The 18137-nt window shown below is 48.6% G+C and overlaps 7 protein-coding genes across 7 annotated transcripts; 3 read left to right on the plus strand and 4 right to left on the minus strand.

The window, feature by feature from the left end:
- Positions 1-14: 14 nt before the first annotated feature.
- V1508DRAFT_377445 (BCS1 N terminal-domain-containing protein) lies at positions 15-1756 on the minus strand. The gene is made up of 2 exons (XM_066937612.1): positions 1493-1756; positions 15-1444 (listed from the first exon to the last, which is right to left on the minus strand). The coding sequence occupies exons 1-2, from the start codon at positions 1655-1657 to the stop codon at positions 170-172; spliced, it is 1440 nt and encodes a 479-aa protein (XP_066792610.1). The 5' UTR covers positions 1658-1756; the 3' UTR covers positions 15-169.
- A 99-nt stretch (positions 1757-1855) lies between these two features.
- On the plus strand, positions 1856-3870 carry V1508DRAFT_427275 (eukaryotic and archaeal DNA primase, large subunit-domain-containing protein). The gene is made up of 3 exons (XM_066941662.1): positions 1856-2134; positions 2196-2397; positions 2463-3870. Exons 1-3 carry the CDS (start codon positions 1972-1974, stop codon positions 3565-3567), a joined length of 1470 nt encoding a protein of 489 aa, XP_066792611.1. The 5' UTR covers positions 1856-1971; the 3' UTR covers positions 3568-3870.
- V1508DRAFT_458341 (permease family-domain-containing protein) lies at positions 3752-5727 on the minus strand (the record flags this gene model as incomplete). Its single annotated transcript, XM_066942715.1, has 8 exons — positions 3752-3994; positions 4105-4379; positions 4475-4592; positions 4679-4699; positions 4730-4846; positions 4874-4894; positions 4972-5612; positions 5640-5727. 8 exons carry the CDS (start codon positions 5725-5727, stop codon positions 3950-3952), a joined length of 1326 nt encoding a protein of 441 aa, XP_066792612.1. The 3' UTR covers positions 3752-3949.
- An 834-nt stretch (positions 5728-6561) lies between these two features.
- Positions 6562-8427, plus strand: V1508DRAFT_427279 (uncharacterized protein). Its single transcript, XM_066941663.1, has 3 exons — positions 6562-7005; positions 7747-8009; positions 8077-8427. Exons 1-3 carry the CDS (start codon positions 6797-6799, stop codon positions 8280-8282), a joined length of 678 nt encoding a protein of 225 aa, XP_066792613.1. The 5' UTR covers positions 6562-6796; the 3' UTR covers positions 8283-8427.
- Positions 8428-9262: 835 nt separating this feature from the next.
- Positions 9263-10334, plus strand: V1508DRAFT_406910 (uncharacterized protein; the record flags this gene model as incomplete). Its single annotated transcript, XM_066938813.1, has 3 exons — positions 9263-9381; positions 9439-10057; positions 10110-10334. 3 exons carry the CDS (start codon positions 9263-9265, stop codon positions 10332-10334), a joined length of 963 nt encoding a protein of 320 aa, XP_066792614.1.
- Positions 10335-12077: 1743 nt separating this feature from the next.
- Positions 12078-14981, minus strand: V1508DRAFT_442473 (putative transposase DNA-binding domain-containing protein; the record flags this gene model as incomplete). Its single annotated transcript, XM_066942336.1, has 3 exons — positions 12078-13236; positions 13299-13714; positions 14743-14981. 3 exons carry the CDS (start codon positions 14979-14981, stop codon positions 12443-12445), a joined length of 1449 nt encoding a protein of 482 aa, XP_066792615.1. The 3' UTR covers positions 12078-12442.
- Positions 14982-16314: 1333 nt separating this feature from the next.
- V1508DRAFT_361545 (acyl-CoA dehydrogenase/oxidase) lies at positions 16315-17941 on the minus strand (the record flags this gene model as incomplete). The annotated part of the gene is made up of 8 exons (XM_066937191.1): positions 16315-16360; positions 16411-16435; positions 16488-16540; positions 16592-16624; positions 16670-17285; positions 17339-17487; positions 17540-17562; positions 17618-17941. The coding sequence occupies 8 exons, from the start codon at positions 17939-17941 to the stop codon at positions 16315-16317; spliced, it is 1269 nt and encodes a 422-aa protein (XP_066792616.1).
- Positions 17942-18137: the final 196 nt, after the last annotated feature.

The following is an 18137-nucleotide window of genomic DNA, read 5'->3' on the forward strand; positions in this document are numbered from 1 at the left end:
TTACTTATTTCGTCGTTATTCGTAGATGATAATGACAGTTGACTTGCGCTTGAGAACCCTTTGGACCCGAGGAAAAAAAGCTTTGTGTTACAGCTCTCTGTGCTCTATAGATTTGTATTTTTTGTCCATGCGACTATCTATGTACAAAATATTATATATACGTTACCAACTACGGACTTTGCAGATACGGGACCATTTCCAGTGCTTTCTCCGGCGCATTCTTATTATACACAAACAGCCCTTGCAACTGCGCCGTACTAACCGGCACACCTAACTCAATCACCTTCGTGACAAATTTCTCACACAGACCATCCGCACCTTCATAGAACCGTAAAAACATCTTTCTAATCTGATATTCCGACGCATTATCAATCAACTCCCGCACATCGACACGGCCAGGGCGGATCAAAGCAGGATCCAACTTTTCCGGATGATTGGTCGTCATAAAAATAATTCTTTCCTCAGACGACGTAACGCCGTCCAGCGCATTCAACAACCCGGAAAACGTCACGCCGGAGAGTTTGTACCCAGATTCATCTGACTGCTCTCGCTTATTAAACGCGGCGTCAATATCTTCCAGCAGCAAAATACTTCGTTCAGGAATGTGATTCATCAAATGGTTCAAACGATCGTCTGTCAAATTCTGCTCGGATAAGTTCAAAATGCAGATATTATAGTCCAAATCGCCTGCCAATGCTTGTATAAAGCTAGATTTCCCACTCCCCGGAGGCCCGTACAATAAATACCCCCTTCGATAGGGAATCCCGCGATCCGCGTACCATTTACCCGAGTGCAGGAAGTCTTTGACGTCCAAGCATATCCGTTCGCTGACGCCGCGATCCAGAATCACGCTCTGCAGCGAGCGTTTTCGTCTCGGCTGTCCGAACGGCCGCCACTCGGGACCCCACGAAACATACATAACTGTCTTGCCCTCCTGCTTCTTCAGAGCCATGGCATTTGCTTCTTGTAATAGTGTCCGGAAAACACCGCGATCGCGGTATAGCGTTGTGAGGGTGATAGTCTCGAACGGAGTGCCGGACGTCAAATCCATTAGCCTACCCGAGCGTTCGCGGTTGACTTGGATGTACGTCCCCCGGTAGCGCAGGATGTGTTTGCCAGGACCGGGAACCAAACTGAAATTAGCCGAGACGCTGCCGTTGTCATGTTGCTTGTACGTTGTTTGCACGCTTAAATGATGCGACGAGGAATATAAATTTCGCAAGGCAAGGAACCGGTTCTTCATGCCCTTTATTGATTCTGATTTTGACAGGGACGAAACAGCGACAGATTCTCGGGCCATCCACTCTAGGAACCAGGCGTATGATTTGTCTTTCGATGGGATTTCCAGGTCCACGAGGAGTTGCCTATAAAGCATGTTGGAGCCCCGGACGAGGATTTGACGAGCAGCTGCGAGACCCACGCCTAGGCCCATGAGACCGAAGCCCTGGTTCTGTTAGTTGCATAGACAAATTTCGGTTTTGAAAAGACGTACGGCTGTGAAGTATGGATTTGATGCGAGGAAGTTGCTTAAGAAGTTTCCATGTTGTGGGGGAGTGGATGCTGATGGAGGCGGTGCAGCTGGTGGTGTCGACGTGGGGATATCAGTTGGCAAAGACACCGGCGCGCCGGCGACGCCTGCAGCGATTTCTACAGGCATCCGTTGTTACTCTAATCTCCTCGATCGTTCGGTCACTCAATTGCACTCGGTGCGATAGACAGGGACAAAAGATGCCGACGTTCGAGACGGTGTCGAAATTTTTGGGCCGGTTGGGACTTCCCGCCGACCGAAATGGATGTCGCGTCCGTCGCGCGTGGGTAGGGGCTATTGTCTACAACAGTCAATGTTCGACGCGCCGCCTGGTCACCATCTCTGTCCCAAGGGCAAACACCGCCATTACCACCACTAGTCCGACCTATCATCTCATTGTGCTACTCACTGCTCACACTTCGTTATTAACACAGTTCTCAAGGATGTTTCGTGCACAAAAAAAGCGCGCTTTAGAGCGGACAAATTTCGGGAAAGAAGTAATCCGGGAACAAGACTACCCCGACCGGCTGAACATGTATCTTATTCCGCCGCTAGCAGAGATCACGCTAGATCAATTCGAAGAGTGGGCTCTAGATAGATTAAGAGGTGGGAACATTGTTTTGAGGGATGAAAATGGACTATGCGTCGACGACTAACGCGTGTTTAGTTCTGAGTGAACTCGAAACATGTCTATTCCGCAACCGCAACATGAAAGCGACAGAACAGACTGTCAAACCACTACTGGAGAAATATCTCCCGCTATCACCGAACTCCGTATCCGGACGCGTGAATAAAGGCAGTCAGTTAGACTCTGAACGCAAAAAGGATCATTACTCGCACTTTATTCTCCGCCTAGCGTTTTGTCGGACGTACGTTCTTGCTAATTCTCACTTTCACTTACTTCTGCCAGGATATTGTGTTAATGGACGAACAGGGAGGAGTTGCGACGGCGGTTCGTCAAAGCCGAGACCATACTTTTCAGAATGCGATACACGTCTGCAGACATTGCCGAACAACAGGCGCTTCTAACGCGGTACAACTTTGGTTGGACGCTCGTTCCTGAGGACGAAAAGCGTTCGTTGCAAGACTTTCTCAATTTTTCGTCTTCCGAATTAACATCATACACGCAGTCATCCACAGAATCGTACTTCAAAGTTCCGTTTGAACGCGTGCCGGAGCTGATTGAATCACGAAGAGTATTTATGAAAGGCGGTGTAGCGTACGTTCCAGCCTCACAGCAATTATCTCTCATCTTAACGGAATTTTCTGAAAAACTTGAACGAGCACTGGAAATTACTGCTCGGGCATTGCCCCGTCTGGATGAGGACGACAGACTTCTTCCAATCCTGGGACATCTTTCGAAAGGGTTTGTCGCGCCGGAATACATACCCGACAGCAGCACGACAGCACCAGGCCACGGGATCGTACGTGCGTCTCAAATCGATTCTCTGGTATCGCATTTCCCTGTCTGCATGCGCACGCTACATACCGCTCTTCGACGGGACAGCCACCTCCGATACTTTGGCCGCCAGCAATATGGGCTGTTCCTTAAGGGCATCGGACTCTCTGTCGAAGAGGCATTAGTATTCTGGCGTACGAGTTTCTCGAAATGCACGGATGAGAAGTTTAATAAGGAGTATCGTTATAATATTAGACATAATTATGGTTTAGAAGGGAATCGACGGAATTACAAGCCAAGGTCGTGTGCGCAGATATTGACTGATGCTGCACCGGGCGCGAATGAGTACCACGGCTGCCCCTATCGGCATTTCTCCGAAGATAATTTAGTCGCCGCGATTCAGGGTCTTGGTGTTAGCGATCAAGGCGTGCTGCGAGGTGTCAGGGACGATGTGAGGAATAAGCAGTATCACATAGCGTGCACGAGGGTGTTTGAAGCTACGCATAAAGCTGCCGGTGCCAACAGTCCCGTCGGCGTTGGTGTGGGGATGGAGAGCGTTACGCATCCAAATTTGTACTTTGATCGGAGTGTACAGTTTGCTAGACAGGTCGAGGCCGTAGAGAGTGCGAGTGGGAAGTAGTCTTCGATATGTATTAGGTGCTTGTACTTGTATGCTGTATTGTAAGTAGTAGAAGGGATTGTGTCTATTGTTCACATTTTACACCGCGCAGCTGCGTTTCGTTGGTCAGAAACCGAAATGCAGAGTTATATTGCGCAGAACACAATGTTACTTAATCACAGACATTCGAACTCTACGTTTTCATGGCTCAGCAACTTCAAAATCCAGGAACTAATTAACAAATACAGCAAATACAGTATATAATATAAAAATATTGAATGTTCTACAACCAAATGTAACACATGCATCTAACAAATTCAAATAGAAACCTTTTATTCAAATATCCAGCCTACCAATAAGAGCAAACAACACCACCCAGACCCAAAACCCAAGTGCCGTATGCTTACATTCTATTCTCGTCAAGTTCCTCGTCGACAGTAGTCCTCTTCTGTGTGATCGTGTCGTCGGAAGAAATGACAGCATTGATCTCGAGCGCCTCTGCTTCTTCGCCGATTCAGGTGCCTCCTCAGAGATGAACAGATTGAGGAACAACGCCACGAGACCAGTCAACGCGAAACCTGTTTCCATGATAAGCGAGATGGCATTGCCGAAGCCCCTGAGCGCGTGATTGTTGCCCGAGTATGTGAAGAAGTAATCGAACCAGTTTGAGACCAAGATTGCGCCAAAACCAACGGAAAGGGATGCCGTGAGGATGAATCTGTTGCGGCGTGTAAAAAGTACAGTCGAGACGATGCGCATGCCGGAGACGGCGACCGAGCAGAAGAGGAAGGTCGTCATGCCTCCGAGGACCGAGGATGGGATCGCGACGAGCGCTGCGGCGAATTTGGAGAAAATGCCCATTATGATGAGGAAGACGCAGCAGAAGTAGCCGACGGTGCGGTTTGCGCATTTGTAAGCGAGATGACACCGTTGTTTTGTGCAAATGTCGACATAGGCGTCATCGTCATGAGGCCGGCAAGCAAACCGTTTAGGCCGTCGGCAAGTACATCACCCTGGATGCGGGACTCGTACACGCTGCCCTCAACCTCTAGTCGCGAGACGTCGCAGGTGCCGTGATGTCACCGATGGCCTCAATCATGAGGATAAGTTATACGGCCAGCATGGGTAGCACTATCGGACCGTACAGACTGAGCTTAAATGTATGGACCCAGATGAAGGTCACGGCAGGAGCAACGTCGACAGTCGAGCGGTCAAAGTATCCACAAGCGGCGGCAAGTTTGCACCCTACAAGGAGGCCAATGACGACGGCGCAGGATTGCATAACAGGCGACCCCCATTTCTCGCAGATGAGGATGGTAACAAATACCGAGAAGCCGAGACCGATGAACTGTGCCGAGCCCCAGGAGCGCATGTGGGGCGTTGATGGTCGGGCAGAGCTGGAAGAAGCCGCTGTCGGGATGGGACATGCAGGGGGCCAGCACCGCCCGCCCAGTACTGGAAGCCAGTCTGGACCAGATGGATACCGATGAGCAGGACAGTCGGACCGGTGACCATAGGTGGGAAGACCTTCTGGAGGATCTTAGGGGGTGTGAAGGACAGCAGGACCTCATAGAGTGCGCAGATGCAGGTCGTGCCAATGAGGGCGCCGTATCCGTCTGGGCAGGGGAGCTTGTTGCCATCCGCGTCGACAGGACAGTAGCCGTTGCTGTACATTTGCGCAAACGCGCCTGTCGCGACAGGGATAGTCGCAAAGGATGTGCCGACGACGGAGATCAGACCGGTGCCGAGGTAGTATGGGGTCTTGTAGATGTGGAATCGAGTGATTTGAATGGCGGACAGAATGCCGCAGCACATAAGGGCAGCAGAGACGAGGTACTGCTGTCCGTCTGTATCGAGGTTCGCGCCGGCGGAGCCAGATAGAATGAGCGGTGGGGCGACGACACCAGCCAACATGGCGAGCGAGTGCTGGAAGCCAAGAATGAAGGCGAGGACTATGGGCATTCTGTCGTTGAGACCGAAGAAGGGGCCGGGCTTGCGGTCGCGGCGGAGGAACGGGATCTTAGGAGTGAAGAGGTAGGCATAGTCGTAGTCACCGAGCCAGCCATCTTTGGTCAGAAGTGTGGATTTAAGACTGTTTAGGTAGGACGACCTTGAGCGGTGGCCCGGGTGGCCGAGAATGAGGTCAGGATGGTCTTGGTCGTCGTAGGTATTAGTTGACATTGTGAATGCTCAGTGGAGGAGTCAATCGATAGAGTAGCTGCATGGAGAGACAACCCGAAAGAGCGCTCCGGGAGCATATATAGTTCAGAAGCGAATAATGAACCCGGGTCGTGAGGGAGACCTTTGGGGTGAGGTGGAGTGCGACCTCGAGGCAGGGACCGGGTTCGGCGGAGAGCGGCGAGAGTACCGGGTACTGCCAAACTGTCGTACAAAGGCTCAAACTAGACACACAACTTTGTGCAACTTTGTGAACTTTGTTGCGGACAAAGACTGGGCTTGTGCACGGTCACAAACTGTGCTACCTGTGACTGTGACTCGAGAGTCATCCGTTGCTTGCGGCCATATCTAACCTTCGTAACTGAATTACTGATACTTGACCATCTGGCCCATTAACGACAGCGATATCCCAGACCACCGGTATTGTGGGCCGCCTTCAACAAGTCAATAACTGCTGTACTCCGTAGGACAAATCCTGTGGCGGTGGCTTGCGCTAGTGGAGGTGATCTTGCACTTAAAACGCCACACATTAAAAGTGTATAATCCTACACAGCAGGACTGTCGCCTGCCACCTTTGCCTTCCGATCAAAAAGGTGCATCTGCACGGAACAGCAAGCTGTTGGCAGATGCTGCGCTCGATGTTCCCCGGATAGCCCACACATGCAACTTACATGCGATAAGCTGAATCGTTGAAAATCGTCAGGGCGCTCAGTTTTTACCGCCAGACTGTGCGGAGACGCATTGTCGCTCTCGCTCTTTGCGAGTCAGCTGTCACTGTGTCTGACTGTGCGTCTTAACATCAAACCTGTTGGTTCTATCCGAATGAATATGTAGATGATTGATACTCAAACACGCACGGTTGAAAGTTGACTTGTCACTGCAACGCCGCACCAAGCGTAGCGGTACCTTCTCCGAGAGGTATCACCTACCTATTTACTCCTAATAAGCCAACCTTCTTCAGCCTCCTCCGTTTCTCGCAGCCAATCACGAGTTTCATTGTTCGCGAGTTGCCAGTCACTATTCGGCACCCTGCAGTTGCTGTTTGTGTTCTGTCTCCTCGGAATAGCGCAATATGCCTGACTATTTGCTTCTTCGTCCCGCTGCAGCCCTGGATCTCGCGGCGATCTACGCTCACATCGACAACTCCTTACGACAGCCGACGCATTCGGCTCGATCCGACGCCAGTCAATATCGACTGACTGGCCCGCTTCCGCTCATCATCATGCAGTGCGACGTCGCCTCGCCTGCGTGGTTCGATATGTACACCAGTCTCCAGGAACTGTATGTAAATTTTTATCTGTTGTACAGTTGCATTCGGCTTTTGCCCGTCCTCGTCAAGCCCGCATTCCCAAATTCCCAAAATTACACCCTCGATTACTGCACTGTACTAGCTGATTGATGTCATAATCTTCTGTTACATCTTCAGATCAAGCACATCAGATCGCATCGACATTAATAATCTTCATATTGTATACCAATCACATTGTTTGCTGTGGGTCCCGGATCAACGGATATTTCTTACGATTTTTTTGCTCATATACTAACACGCAAGGCCGTAAACCTTCGGGCGCACCTTCTGCCTGATTCTATCCTGTCGCTAGCCGGTTCGACAAAATTCAATGCCGAATCTGTCACGTGCGGTTTCTTGGCTATTGGGTGCTTTTGCATCAGGTGTGAGGACGGTTAATATTATTGTGTAGCAAAAGTTGTGGAAGTTCAGGTAAGTGAGCCCGGCCACCTTATCTTCGGGACAATCAACACTCTCATTCATCAAACGGCACGCGATTTTCGGTGTTGTGATTTGCCATTTGTCCCAAGCACACAAGACCAGTGAACCGGGATTCCGGACTTTCACTACAAGACGAGGGAATATCGTCGAGATCGATAAATCAATCCTTCTTATCGGACATTGCTGTTCTGTTGACTGGTTCCTGATTTGTTTAGATAATCGCTTGCCAGAGTCTCTTCAGCCTTGAAATGTTTTAATTGTACTCCTACCATACTTACTGACGATTTATATAGAATCATGCGCCGCTTCCCAATGAATTCTGAAATCCAAATAATCCCCATCCCACGGTCACTCCCATCCGCGTCCGCCAGTAATGAAAACGCACGTCACAATGCAGAAATGGAGCATGCTGCCACGGTGGAGGATATAGTTGCTAAAGTACGCGGGACGTTATCACTTACGTATTCTGCAACTGAAAATGAATGTGCGAGTGTGGAGACAGTGGATAGTATTCTTGCAAGCGTTAACGCTAGTGGCGGACAGTTAGGCGACTTCGGTGCGCTTTTACGGACTTTGGTTCTAGATCGCGTCAAGTTATATCAGTTCCGCTGACATGGTGATAGAACTTAGCATGCTCCGGGACTCGTTCTCGTCACTTACAGATCTCGCAACACGGTTCGCCAACGTCGCGGCCGCCGTACGGGCATCCCGACACCTCGACGATGCCGACGACGAGGAAGCCGATGTGATGCGTGTTAGCGCATTAGCTCTGCCTGTCGTTCAGGATATTGCGGAGTTTTGGGAAGATGAATTTAGTATTGAGATGTGACGCGGGTAGACCCGGCACTTTCCACAGCATGCACGCGGGGTAATTCGGTGACCGAATACAGTGATTTGCGCGCAGGAGATATTTTCTATATTGCTTTCTCAGACATTGTCTAGTACCTACATAAATCCAATATTTTGCTATTCTGTCCACTACGCACGATGAAGATGCCCGCTAAACCCAAGTGCACTACATCTTCATCAGTCAACAATATATTACCAGAATTAGTATTATGCTCCATTGTTCGTATACAGGCTTCAGGAGCCGATATTCAGCAACTCTGACCGACCACTCAAAAGTCGCGTCCTTCTTGAGGAATTCCTCCTTACCGACGAACCTCCTGGTTGACAGGGCCTCCCACTCGTGGACCTCGAACCAGAGCGTGCTTTGCAAAGAACGCAACGACGACTTCGGACAAGCTATTGCCTCCGTAGTTTAAAGAGTAGGGCCAGCGATATCTCATGAAGTGGGGCAACCGAAAGGCAACCATTGACGCAGTTAATGCTATGACCATTAGACGTTTGGTGTCGTCAGGGGTAAACCTTTTTTTTTACACGTTCGCGATTTTCCTTAAAGTTTTGACACCAAAACTAGCGAGACTCCCCGTCGCGGTCCAAGAATGTGACGACCGCAATGTTGACTACCAGGAGGTTTCTATTATATGCGCAAGCACGTCCTGACCTCAACATGTTCTGAAGCCGGTCAACATCCTCCAAAATGTTCAAACGTTACATCCTCATAAATCACCAGCTGTTATAAACACTGGAAACGATCAAATATCCAACCGCCCAATAATCCGTGATCTGATGTCGTCCTTGTCTAAACGACAGGGCGATCGGCATGGAACATTACTTTATGCAGGATGTGATCACTTAGCCGCATGGTATATATATATATAGCCGTCATGTGCAAAGGAGTGCAACGAGAACAACAAACCTCAGATTGCTTATGACCAGAATATGACTACGGGTCACGGAGAATTAATGACCGCTGTGAGGGGTCCACTGTCTGAAGATGCTCAAATAGACGTACTAGCAAGCAGATCCGAATATCAGTGTGTGGATGATGTTCTCGAAGAGGAGTACGAGACTACTGGACAGAAGTATGTGCATATTACTATCAGCTAGGTGCCGTAATGGTCGCTGATTTAAGTGCATAGGTTCCCTAGACTTCAGTATGACGGTGTTCGAAGAGTGGCAATCGTTTGCGGGCCCCCTAGTCCACTTCATGGCACAATGGTCGGAATGCTGATGACCAAGATCTACAATGCAGTCAACCAGGCGCCAGGAGTCAGTCGCGACATTTCAGATCGCGTTTCTATTATATTCCCTCACACAAATGCGAGGTTAAATGATGGTGGCGAACTTATTGTAAGGATCTGGGATGGTGCGTTGGAGTACTTCACCGGAGTGGGACGAGCCGAGTTGATGGTTGCATTCGAAGTCGGCATATCACGATCCTATGAAAAATTGAGAGCTGCGATCTCGTTTTCAGTTTGTGCGCTGCACAGCAATCTGGGCATTGCAATGAGTGTCAACGAAGATAAAAGCTACACTAAACCACCCATCCAACGCTATGCGACATTTGAGGAGATGAATACCGCTATAAAAGAAACGGAACAAGCCCTTCGGTCTCAATGGCGAGCCTGTCCATACGGACCCTTGATTGTAAATGACGTCACATGGTTTGGCAAAATTAGTAATGTAGTTCTTGAGACTTTCCGCCAGGAAGATAGGAACTACCGGCCAGATACACTCCTTATCCCTACGCAGTCTTTTGTAAGTATCAACCCGGTCCCATACGTACAATAAGCAACTAATGCACTTATAGACTATTGTGGAAGATGGAAAATTTATTGGCAAGAATGTTCCATCAAACCTGGCTGAACTAACCATTGGCGATTGTATCCCAACTCACATACTAGGAGATCACAATATATCTGCCATTCCTTTGGATTTCTTCAATCGCGACTGGTTCGAAGTCAATTTCAGTTGGTCCATGATGGAGACTGCCATGAATCGCGTCCATGAAGTTTGTGAATTTCAACCCGTGTAGGATTTGGGTTCCAATTATCTACGACATTGCTAATAGTGAACTTCCATATGCTCGGGTGTTGGCGTCTCATCTATGTCTGTGTTTACCATGTTCGGTATTTGTTTAATAAGGGAGTCATTACACTGCATACTATAGCACTGGATTTCTTGCTTGACTGATACGTAGATCCTCGACATGCATTGCGTTGCCAAGTATGAATTCTTCCCTAATGGCGTGCGAGAATCCAGACTTGTTTGATTCCGCAATCAGGTATCATTTGAGTTTATTGCTCACCGCAAAACATGGCCCTTGTTGAGCATAATGGGGTGTGACGTTTTTCTGTTGAGGTATTTGCGTCTGATGGGATTAGTAGCTTGATGGTCTTGAAGTCAGCTCCAGCATCGCGTACCGGTTGTGGTAGCGTTGCTGCGATTTGGTCGGTACGTGAGACTGAATAGCGAAAATCAGAGCACGATCAGCAGTATCGTGACTGCTGATGATATCTTTAGCACTTTGCTCAGGCGGTGTGAAAGTGTGAAACTGGGCGACCAGGTCTGGGGAAGGCTCGAGATCGTGACTGCCAGGTCGGATCATGGTGCGCGACCCACTTAACGAGATACTCGAACTGTCGGCGATAGCGACGAAAATCCAACATCCGTTCCACTTCGTATTTGAGCTCTGAACATATAACGAGTGGGACCATGGTCTGGCCTGGATGATCGCATGGAGAAATGAGCCGCACAGTCTGAGGCGGGACCCAAGGTTTTACGGGCGCCCTTATTTCCTCCAGACTCTGGCCAGGTCACAAGTAGCAACAATCACACGGCGCTACATTTGGCAAAAAGTCATCTCCCATCGTAGCGTTGTTAGAGTCTGCGACATTCTCTCCTTCACCAAAATCTTTAGCAGCCCCGTTACGTGAAGCTACCAGAATAAGCGCGCGGCACGTCTATTCGTGTCGATAAACAAGCTACTGTCATCATCGATAAACAAGTAATTTTTTTGAAATACGTCGATAATTAACACAGTTTATATTCCGTGCTTCACACCTAATGTAGCCAAATTTAATTTGTGCTCAGTAATGGTGCCCACGCATAACGCGAATTCTATTTTGGATGTCTCCCGACAGATCTGCCTATAAAGATTGGCAGGTGAAGTGAGTGCAGTCTATCCCCATCTTTGGCGCGGAATGCTACATTCGGGCAACGACATGACGGCTGACTATTACTTGAAGGAGAACAGTTATTTCATTAAATACGTCTGATTTTTAGGATTTTTATGCGTCATTATACTCGCAAATATTTGTTGTACGCAAACTGTGGGTCAGGTCGACGGTTTTACCCACAATATTGAAGTACCGCCCGAGTAAGAGCTCACCCGGCGGCCGGAGTATAATAAGGTTACTTCGTAGAAAAATGCCAGTAAATTTGCTACAGGAAACGCTCGAATCGCTGACGCTAACAAGCCTACTATGGGAAACGTTTGCCAAACATATCCCAGTGTTATTGTTACTTGCGACTTTCGGACCGGCCAGAGTAGAGAGGAAAGGTTGCGGTACTATTTTCTTGACGCCACATTCAGGGGTAATGTCGTCAGGTCAGGGGCTCTGTAAGTCTCGGTAAACTTTTTGCTACAAAAGTTGACGCGCGTGGAGTTGTTAGGGAGGAGCGCAGGAGCCGCTGGAAGTCCGTAAACTGCAGTATGCAGGCGGGTAATTCGGTGACCGAATTCGGTGATTTGCGCGCAAGAGATATTCTCTATATTGCTTTCTCAGACATTGTCTAGTACCTACATAAATCCAATATTTTGCTATTCTGTCCACTACGCACGATGAAGATGCCCGCTAAACCCAAGTGCACTACATCTTCATCAGTCAACAATATATTACCAGAATTTGTATTATGCTCCATTGTTCGTATACAGGCTTCAGGAGCCGATATTCAGCAACACTGACCGACCACTCAAAAGTCGCGTCCTTCTTGAGGAATTCCTCCTTACCGACGAACCTCCTGGCCGACAGGGCCTCCCACTCGTGGACCTCGAACCAGAGCGTGCTTTGCAAAGAACGCAACGACGACTTCGGACAAGCTATTGCCTCCGTAGTTTTAAAGAGTAGGGCCAGCGATATCTCATGAAGTGGGGCAACTGAAAGGCAGCTCAGTAAAGTACTTCAACATGATGTTTTTGCATGCGTTGAAGTCGCGGTCAAAGATCGAAGTGCACCTCTTGCACTCAAACACCTTGGATCGTCCCAATTTGTGATTCACCCACCCACAACAGGAGCAGGTTTTGGAGGTCCACTCCTCCTCAACTTCCACCACTTGCGTTTGCTCAAACAGCTCTGCCTTCATGACAGTTCGATCAAAGAACGCACAGTGGCCAAGGGTGGCCATGCATGCCTTGGACTTCCTGTTGAGCTTCCGGCACGTGTGGAAATTGAGCTTCGGGAGGAACACCCGGTCGTAATTAGAACACAGAAACGCCGCTGCCTTCTTGTGCATGTCCTCGACCAAGCGATCGATCCTCTCACCCAGCCGGATATATGCCCTGCGAAGGTTTTGGCGTTTCTTGTGGTCGCGAAGAGCTGCCAGCCGACTTTGCAACTTTCGCCGGCGGTGCAGCAGCTTTGAACCCTCACGACAGTAAATTTCCCCACCTCTACTACGTTCTCGTTGGAGTCGTAGCCCGTCAAAAAGGTACGGACACCCGGGATCTATAAACACAAAATTGCCCAGTGTCACGCCATTTCCCTTGTCTTTCTTGGCTCGCCTGGGGACTATGAGAAAGTAGTGACCCAATCTTGTCCTCAAGAGCCTTGAATCTGTCTCCAAAGTCTTGGGCAGTTGCTCTGCCGCAGCCACATTCGATGGCGAGAAGATAGATGAATAAAAACCAAACTTAGAATTCCATTTCTTCTTCAACACTGAGTTCGACCTGAACTTCAAAGTAAATGTCTTCTTAGAGTTCTTATATTTTGCCTGTTACTCTTATAATTCTTCATGAAGTCCCTAATCGCCTCATCCTTCAAATCGTACTCATATTCGTCCAACCACTTCTCTGTTTCACTCAATGTATTCGTTTTGCTGTTCAGTAGAACTGCACGCAGTTCTTTCTGCGTCGGTTTCATGCCGCCTCGTATCAGCGTTACACATTTGTTATATATGTAGCGCTGGGCCCCGAACCACTGCCTCAGAGTTTCCTTCTGTGCCGTGGTCGGAAAGACGCGTCTTTTGCGGGCGCGCATTTTGTCGGCATCGTCGTCGCCGTCTGCACGCTGCTGGTCTTCGGATGTATTCAGCGACGGGAAGAAGGACTTCCCTGGATTTGGAGTAGGCGTACTGGTCTGTGGATGGACCTGGATTGAGAACCACGAGTCCGAATCCACCCTCCTGGAAGCTCCACTGTCGGAAATATCAGACACCAATGGCCACTCTTGGGACTAAAAAAACCAAAACTGCTTGCGCTGGCCAGCTGAGTTGCTCTTCGATGCCTGAGATAGTTTCCGCTTGCAGGACCCGGAGCTAGAGGTCTGGCCGAGTAAACTGTTTGTTGATTCTCTCCGACTGATCAGATGACTTTGCTCACACCCCAAGAGTTCAGAATGGAAACAAATCTTATCCTGCGGTCAATGTCATTGGCCCTGCTATGCCCTCAGAAAGAAATAGACTACATTTCGGTGCCGATCAGGGTAATTCTCGTGTGACTTTTCGGAGTGACCTTCAAAATCTTCAAACTCGCTAACTCAAACACTAGGCTCCGATTACCCACATAGTCCCCAGCTCACATAAGTTTCATAGATTCCTATCTATTTCGTTTCGCATTCGAAGGTATTGCCTGAAGTTTGGGATTAGGGCCTACGTTTATCGGGTAGTGCTGTCGAGGTTTGTGCTTTTGATTAAAGTTTACTTTCGTGTCCGTGGTGATTGTGGTTTAGGGTCTTCTGTACTTTGGTTATGTCTTTTGCGCACATGTCCTTCCGACCTGCTGTCCATGCCATTCGGCATTAGGAAACGGAAGGTAATCCTTCGTCTTGTTCTTATGTTCTCGATGGACTATCTAACTTTTATCAGTGCGACCATGCGTCATCTATGCCAAGATTGTTAATTATGCAGCTGTAGAGCGAGTTGGACTGCATAAGCAGTCCGTTCTGACATGAGTTAATTCCGGTGTCGCGCTCTCCCACTTTGTTCGTAATCGACGGAGAAAATCCACTCTGCAGCCAGTAGTCTTCACTGGACAAAGGGACAACAGAAGCGGCGTTGAGTCCCTCCAACGATCCCTACAGGCCCCACCGTTGACCAAGCCAGTTATAGCGCATCTCTCATCTCTCGCACGGACATGGGTGCAACAAGTATCATCACCGCTGGTGAATGTATGACACGGATTGGTATTATAAGTACCTCTGCAAGAATAAGGCCTTATATCACACGCTGGCTCGTCAGTTGGTGTCAACTCCAATCCTGTGTTTCGCAATGTTGCCCTATATTGACCAGATGCAACAATGAGGATCTTCAGAATAGAGAGGAAGATGATTTCGGTTACAGACTGATTCAACTTCAATCCACCGAGTGCCTTAGCAAAGTCGGGAATGCTTCCAATAATGTGACTCGCAAGACGAAATGTACAGATCTTCCGCAGCATATCGGGCAATGGACAAACAGATCGCATTTTGCATTTCTTTTTCGTCGACCTATGAAATAGAGACATCTAAACAATGCCGAATATAGGGTGCAAACGGTGTATTATCTGTCTGACGGTATGTTCGCCCCTAATAGCCCTTACCCCATTAATTACCAATGACGTAGCCGACAGCAGCAATACGACCATCGCCAATGTCAACGGTTGTTACGATTTACAGACCTTCGAACGCCGTAAATAAACGAAATCGCTGCTAATTTGATTTAAATATATATAACGTAGGCTATGGGGCTTTGACCCAGTGCGGCATTCGAACGGTTTGCGGCAACGATGAAGGAGATATTCATTTCCGCAGCTATGTGGAGTCCGTGTTCGCTGCAAGCGGCATTCTGCGAACACAACGCAAATGCAACAGTGCAGCGCGAGTTACAAAAGTTGAAACGATGTAATAGGTCGACATCAGAGTACAATGCAGGCTTATTTCAACATTGTGGGATAACAGTTTGAAACCATGCTGGTTTCACAACGGTCTAAGTGCTCATTGGGCAGGGTTAGTGCAGCCTTCGCGGGCAACTGAGAGAAATTGCGATCCCTTTTACGAGGCAGATATTTGAGGACATCACCCTAATGACCAGACGAACAGAGAGGTATACCAGATTCGAGAACTACAGAATACGAGTACTGAGACCACGCCTACGGTGAACGAGTGGCAGTCGTGTACGGCAGGCTGTCAGGGTTAATTCAGGGAAAAATTACAGGGGGTGCGGCGCTATGCGTCGTTCGAGAGCGTGTTGTTGTGGTCCGTGCGTGGCTTGGTTTGTTTGTCTTGGGTTGTCTGCTTTGTCCGAGCAGGCAGCACATGCCAGACACAGCGAGACGTGGGTTTGGTCCTCCATGTCGTGTCAACGAATAATTTTTTGCATTTTGAGGTTGCGTTCGTAAACGACGGTCGCTGAAGATGATTCGATTGGATATGCCATCACAGAGAGTATATGCAAAACAATTCAGCAGTGACAGATTTATTGGTTAGAAATTACAGGACCTTGAAATACAAGTGGACCTGGCCACTTCCCCAATCCACAACTTATCGAATAACCACTCACCTCAACTTTACGCGGCATACAAGAGTAGGTTGAGTTGTATGTCTGAGAGGAGCTACGACAGGCATATTGTACTTTTTATAGACAAAATGTTCTAGCAAATACACAGTATTGAATGAATACATCACAAGGTTAATTTGTAACAGTCAGATATATGCCAGATCATACCCCTCCGCTTCGAGTTGTCAAAATAATTCCTTAACAAAGTAATGGCGATTGAGAACACGGGACGTGAGACATCGTGAAACTGGTCTCAGAATCCTCTAATAGAAGGCATTGACACCTGTAATCGCCCGTCCCAGAGCCAATCTAATTCACGTCAGTACACATCGTCTAGGGTACAACTGAGCTTGGCGTACGCATGAATGTCGCTTTGTCCTTCGTCTAATAAAATCAGTTAATGTGGTTCAATTAATGATGATATGCGGATACTCACAGGTTTGAACTACGAACAAGTTGGCCGCAATACGGCCGATATGATACTCGTCGCTACGGACCGGATTAGAATCGTGTAGATAATATGACCCTCGCTCCACTTACCTAGCCGCATTTCCTCCAAAAATCTCCATAAGCCTGTAATTATTAGCTCCGATGACAAATAATATTAAGCAAACATACTTTCGGGAGTTCTCTAATGCTCGATCACAATTATGTCGCTTAATCATGCCAATCATTTCTGGTGCCGCTTTGCCTGCATCTTTTAATCTACCAACCTGCACACACGCCACAAGACCGTATGAAATATCGGTCAGCGCGTCCGCCAACTTCTTCTGAATCAATTGATATTTCGCCAGCGGATTTGACTTAAACTGCTTTCTATCCAGCGCATATCTTCTCGCCAAATCCAAGGCACCTTCCAATGCGCCCATAGTACCCCAAGCGATTCCATAACGCGCACTATTTAGGCACGAAAATGGACCCTTGAGACCCTGAATTTCAGGGAACATGTTCTCCTTGGGAACTTCCACGTCGTCCATATTAATCATACCCGTCACGCTCGCCCGGAGTGCCGTCTTGCCCTTGATCTGCGGAGTGGAGAGACCAGGACCGGCTTTCGGGCGCTCGACGAGAAAACCTCTGATCACGCCGTCGAGCTTAGCCCAAACTAGGAGCACGTCCGCGATGGGAGAGTTCGTGATCCAGGTTTTGGCGCCTGACAGGAGGTAGACACCTTCTTTGGTGGGGTGTGGACGAGCGACAGTCTCCATCGAGCCGGGATCTGATCCGTGGTTTGCTGTGGTTCATTAGCCTTATGCTATCTTGATGCATATAAAGATTATAGCGCACGTTCAGTAAGACCGAAGCAGCCAATAATTTTCCCTCTCGCAAGATCGGGCAAGAATCTTTCTCTCTGCTCCTCTGTGCCGAATATTTCTAGCGGATGCATCACGAGACTCGATTGCACACTCATTGCTGACCGATAACCAGAATCGACACTAAATGATGTTAGACCCCCGCACTATATAAGGTGACCCGCAGGAATCCTACCGTTCAACTTCTCTGGCAATCAACTGCAAATAGTCGTCAGTTCCTTGAAGTTCAGGGACATTTTGAATGGCCACTTACACCGTATGCAACAGAGCTCACGCCACTACATCCATAACCCTCAATCGTTGGTCCAAGGAATCCAAGCTCGCCAAGCTCGAGCATGATCATCTTATCGAAAGTCTCATTGCGGTATCCATCGAGTACACGAGGCTGCAGTGAGCCTTGGCAATATCGCCGCGCTGCCTCTGAAATTGCTTGTTCTTCTTCAGTCAGAAGAGTGTCTAACAAGAATGGATCCTGCCATTGGAAAGTAGATGCCCGTCGGACGAAAGAACTGGGTGAGTGAGGGGGGAATCGCTTTGCCGCAATGCTGCGTAGTAGTGGACGAAACGAAGTACTCATCTTATGTAGACTCCGATGAGGACATCCCGGATCCAGCTGACCCAGGCGGTGAGAACCAAGCCGCTTGGTCCACAACTGGTTCCGGCGATATATTCCCATCTGGGGCATGAGGGGAGTTCTGACGGACTGAAATCCTCTTTAATGAGCACGCAGCGGTTTCCGCAAAGCGTACTCGAGTGTGGGCACTGGGGGGAGC

The sequence above is a fragment of the Lipomyces doorenjongii genome (genome assembly GCF_038497915.1).
Source record: "Lipomyces doorenjongii strain NRRL Y-27504 unplaced genomic scaffold V1508scaffold_115, whole genome shotgun sequence".
In the NCBI taxonomy this organism is placed as follows: Eukaryota; Fungi; Ascomycota; class Lipomycetes; order Lipomycetales; family Lipomycetaceae; genus Lipomyces; species Lipomyces doorenjongii.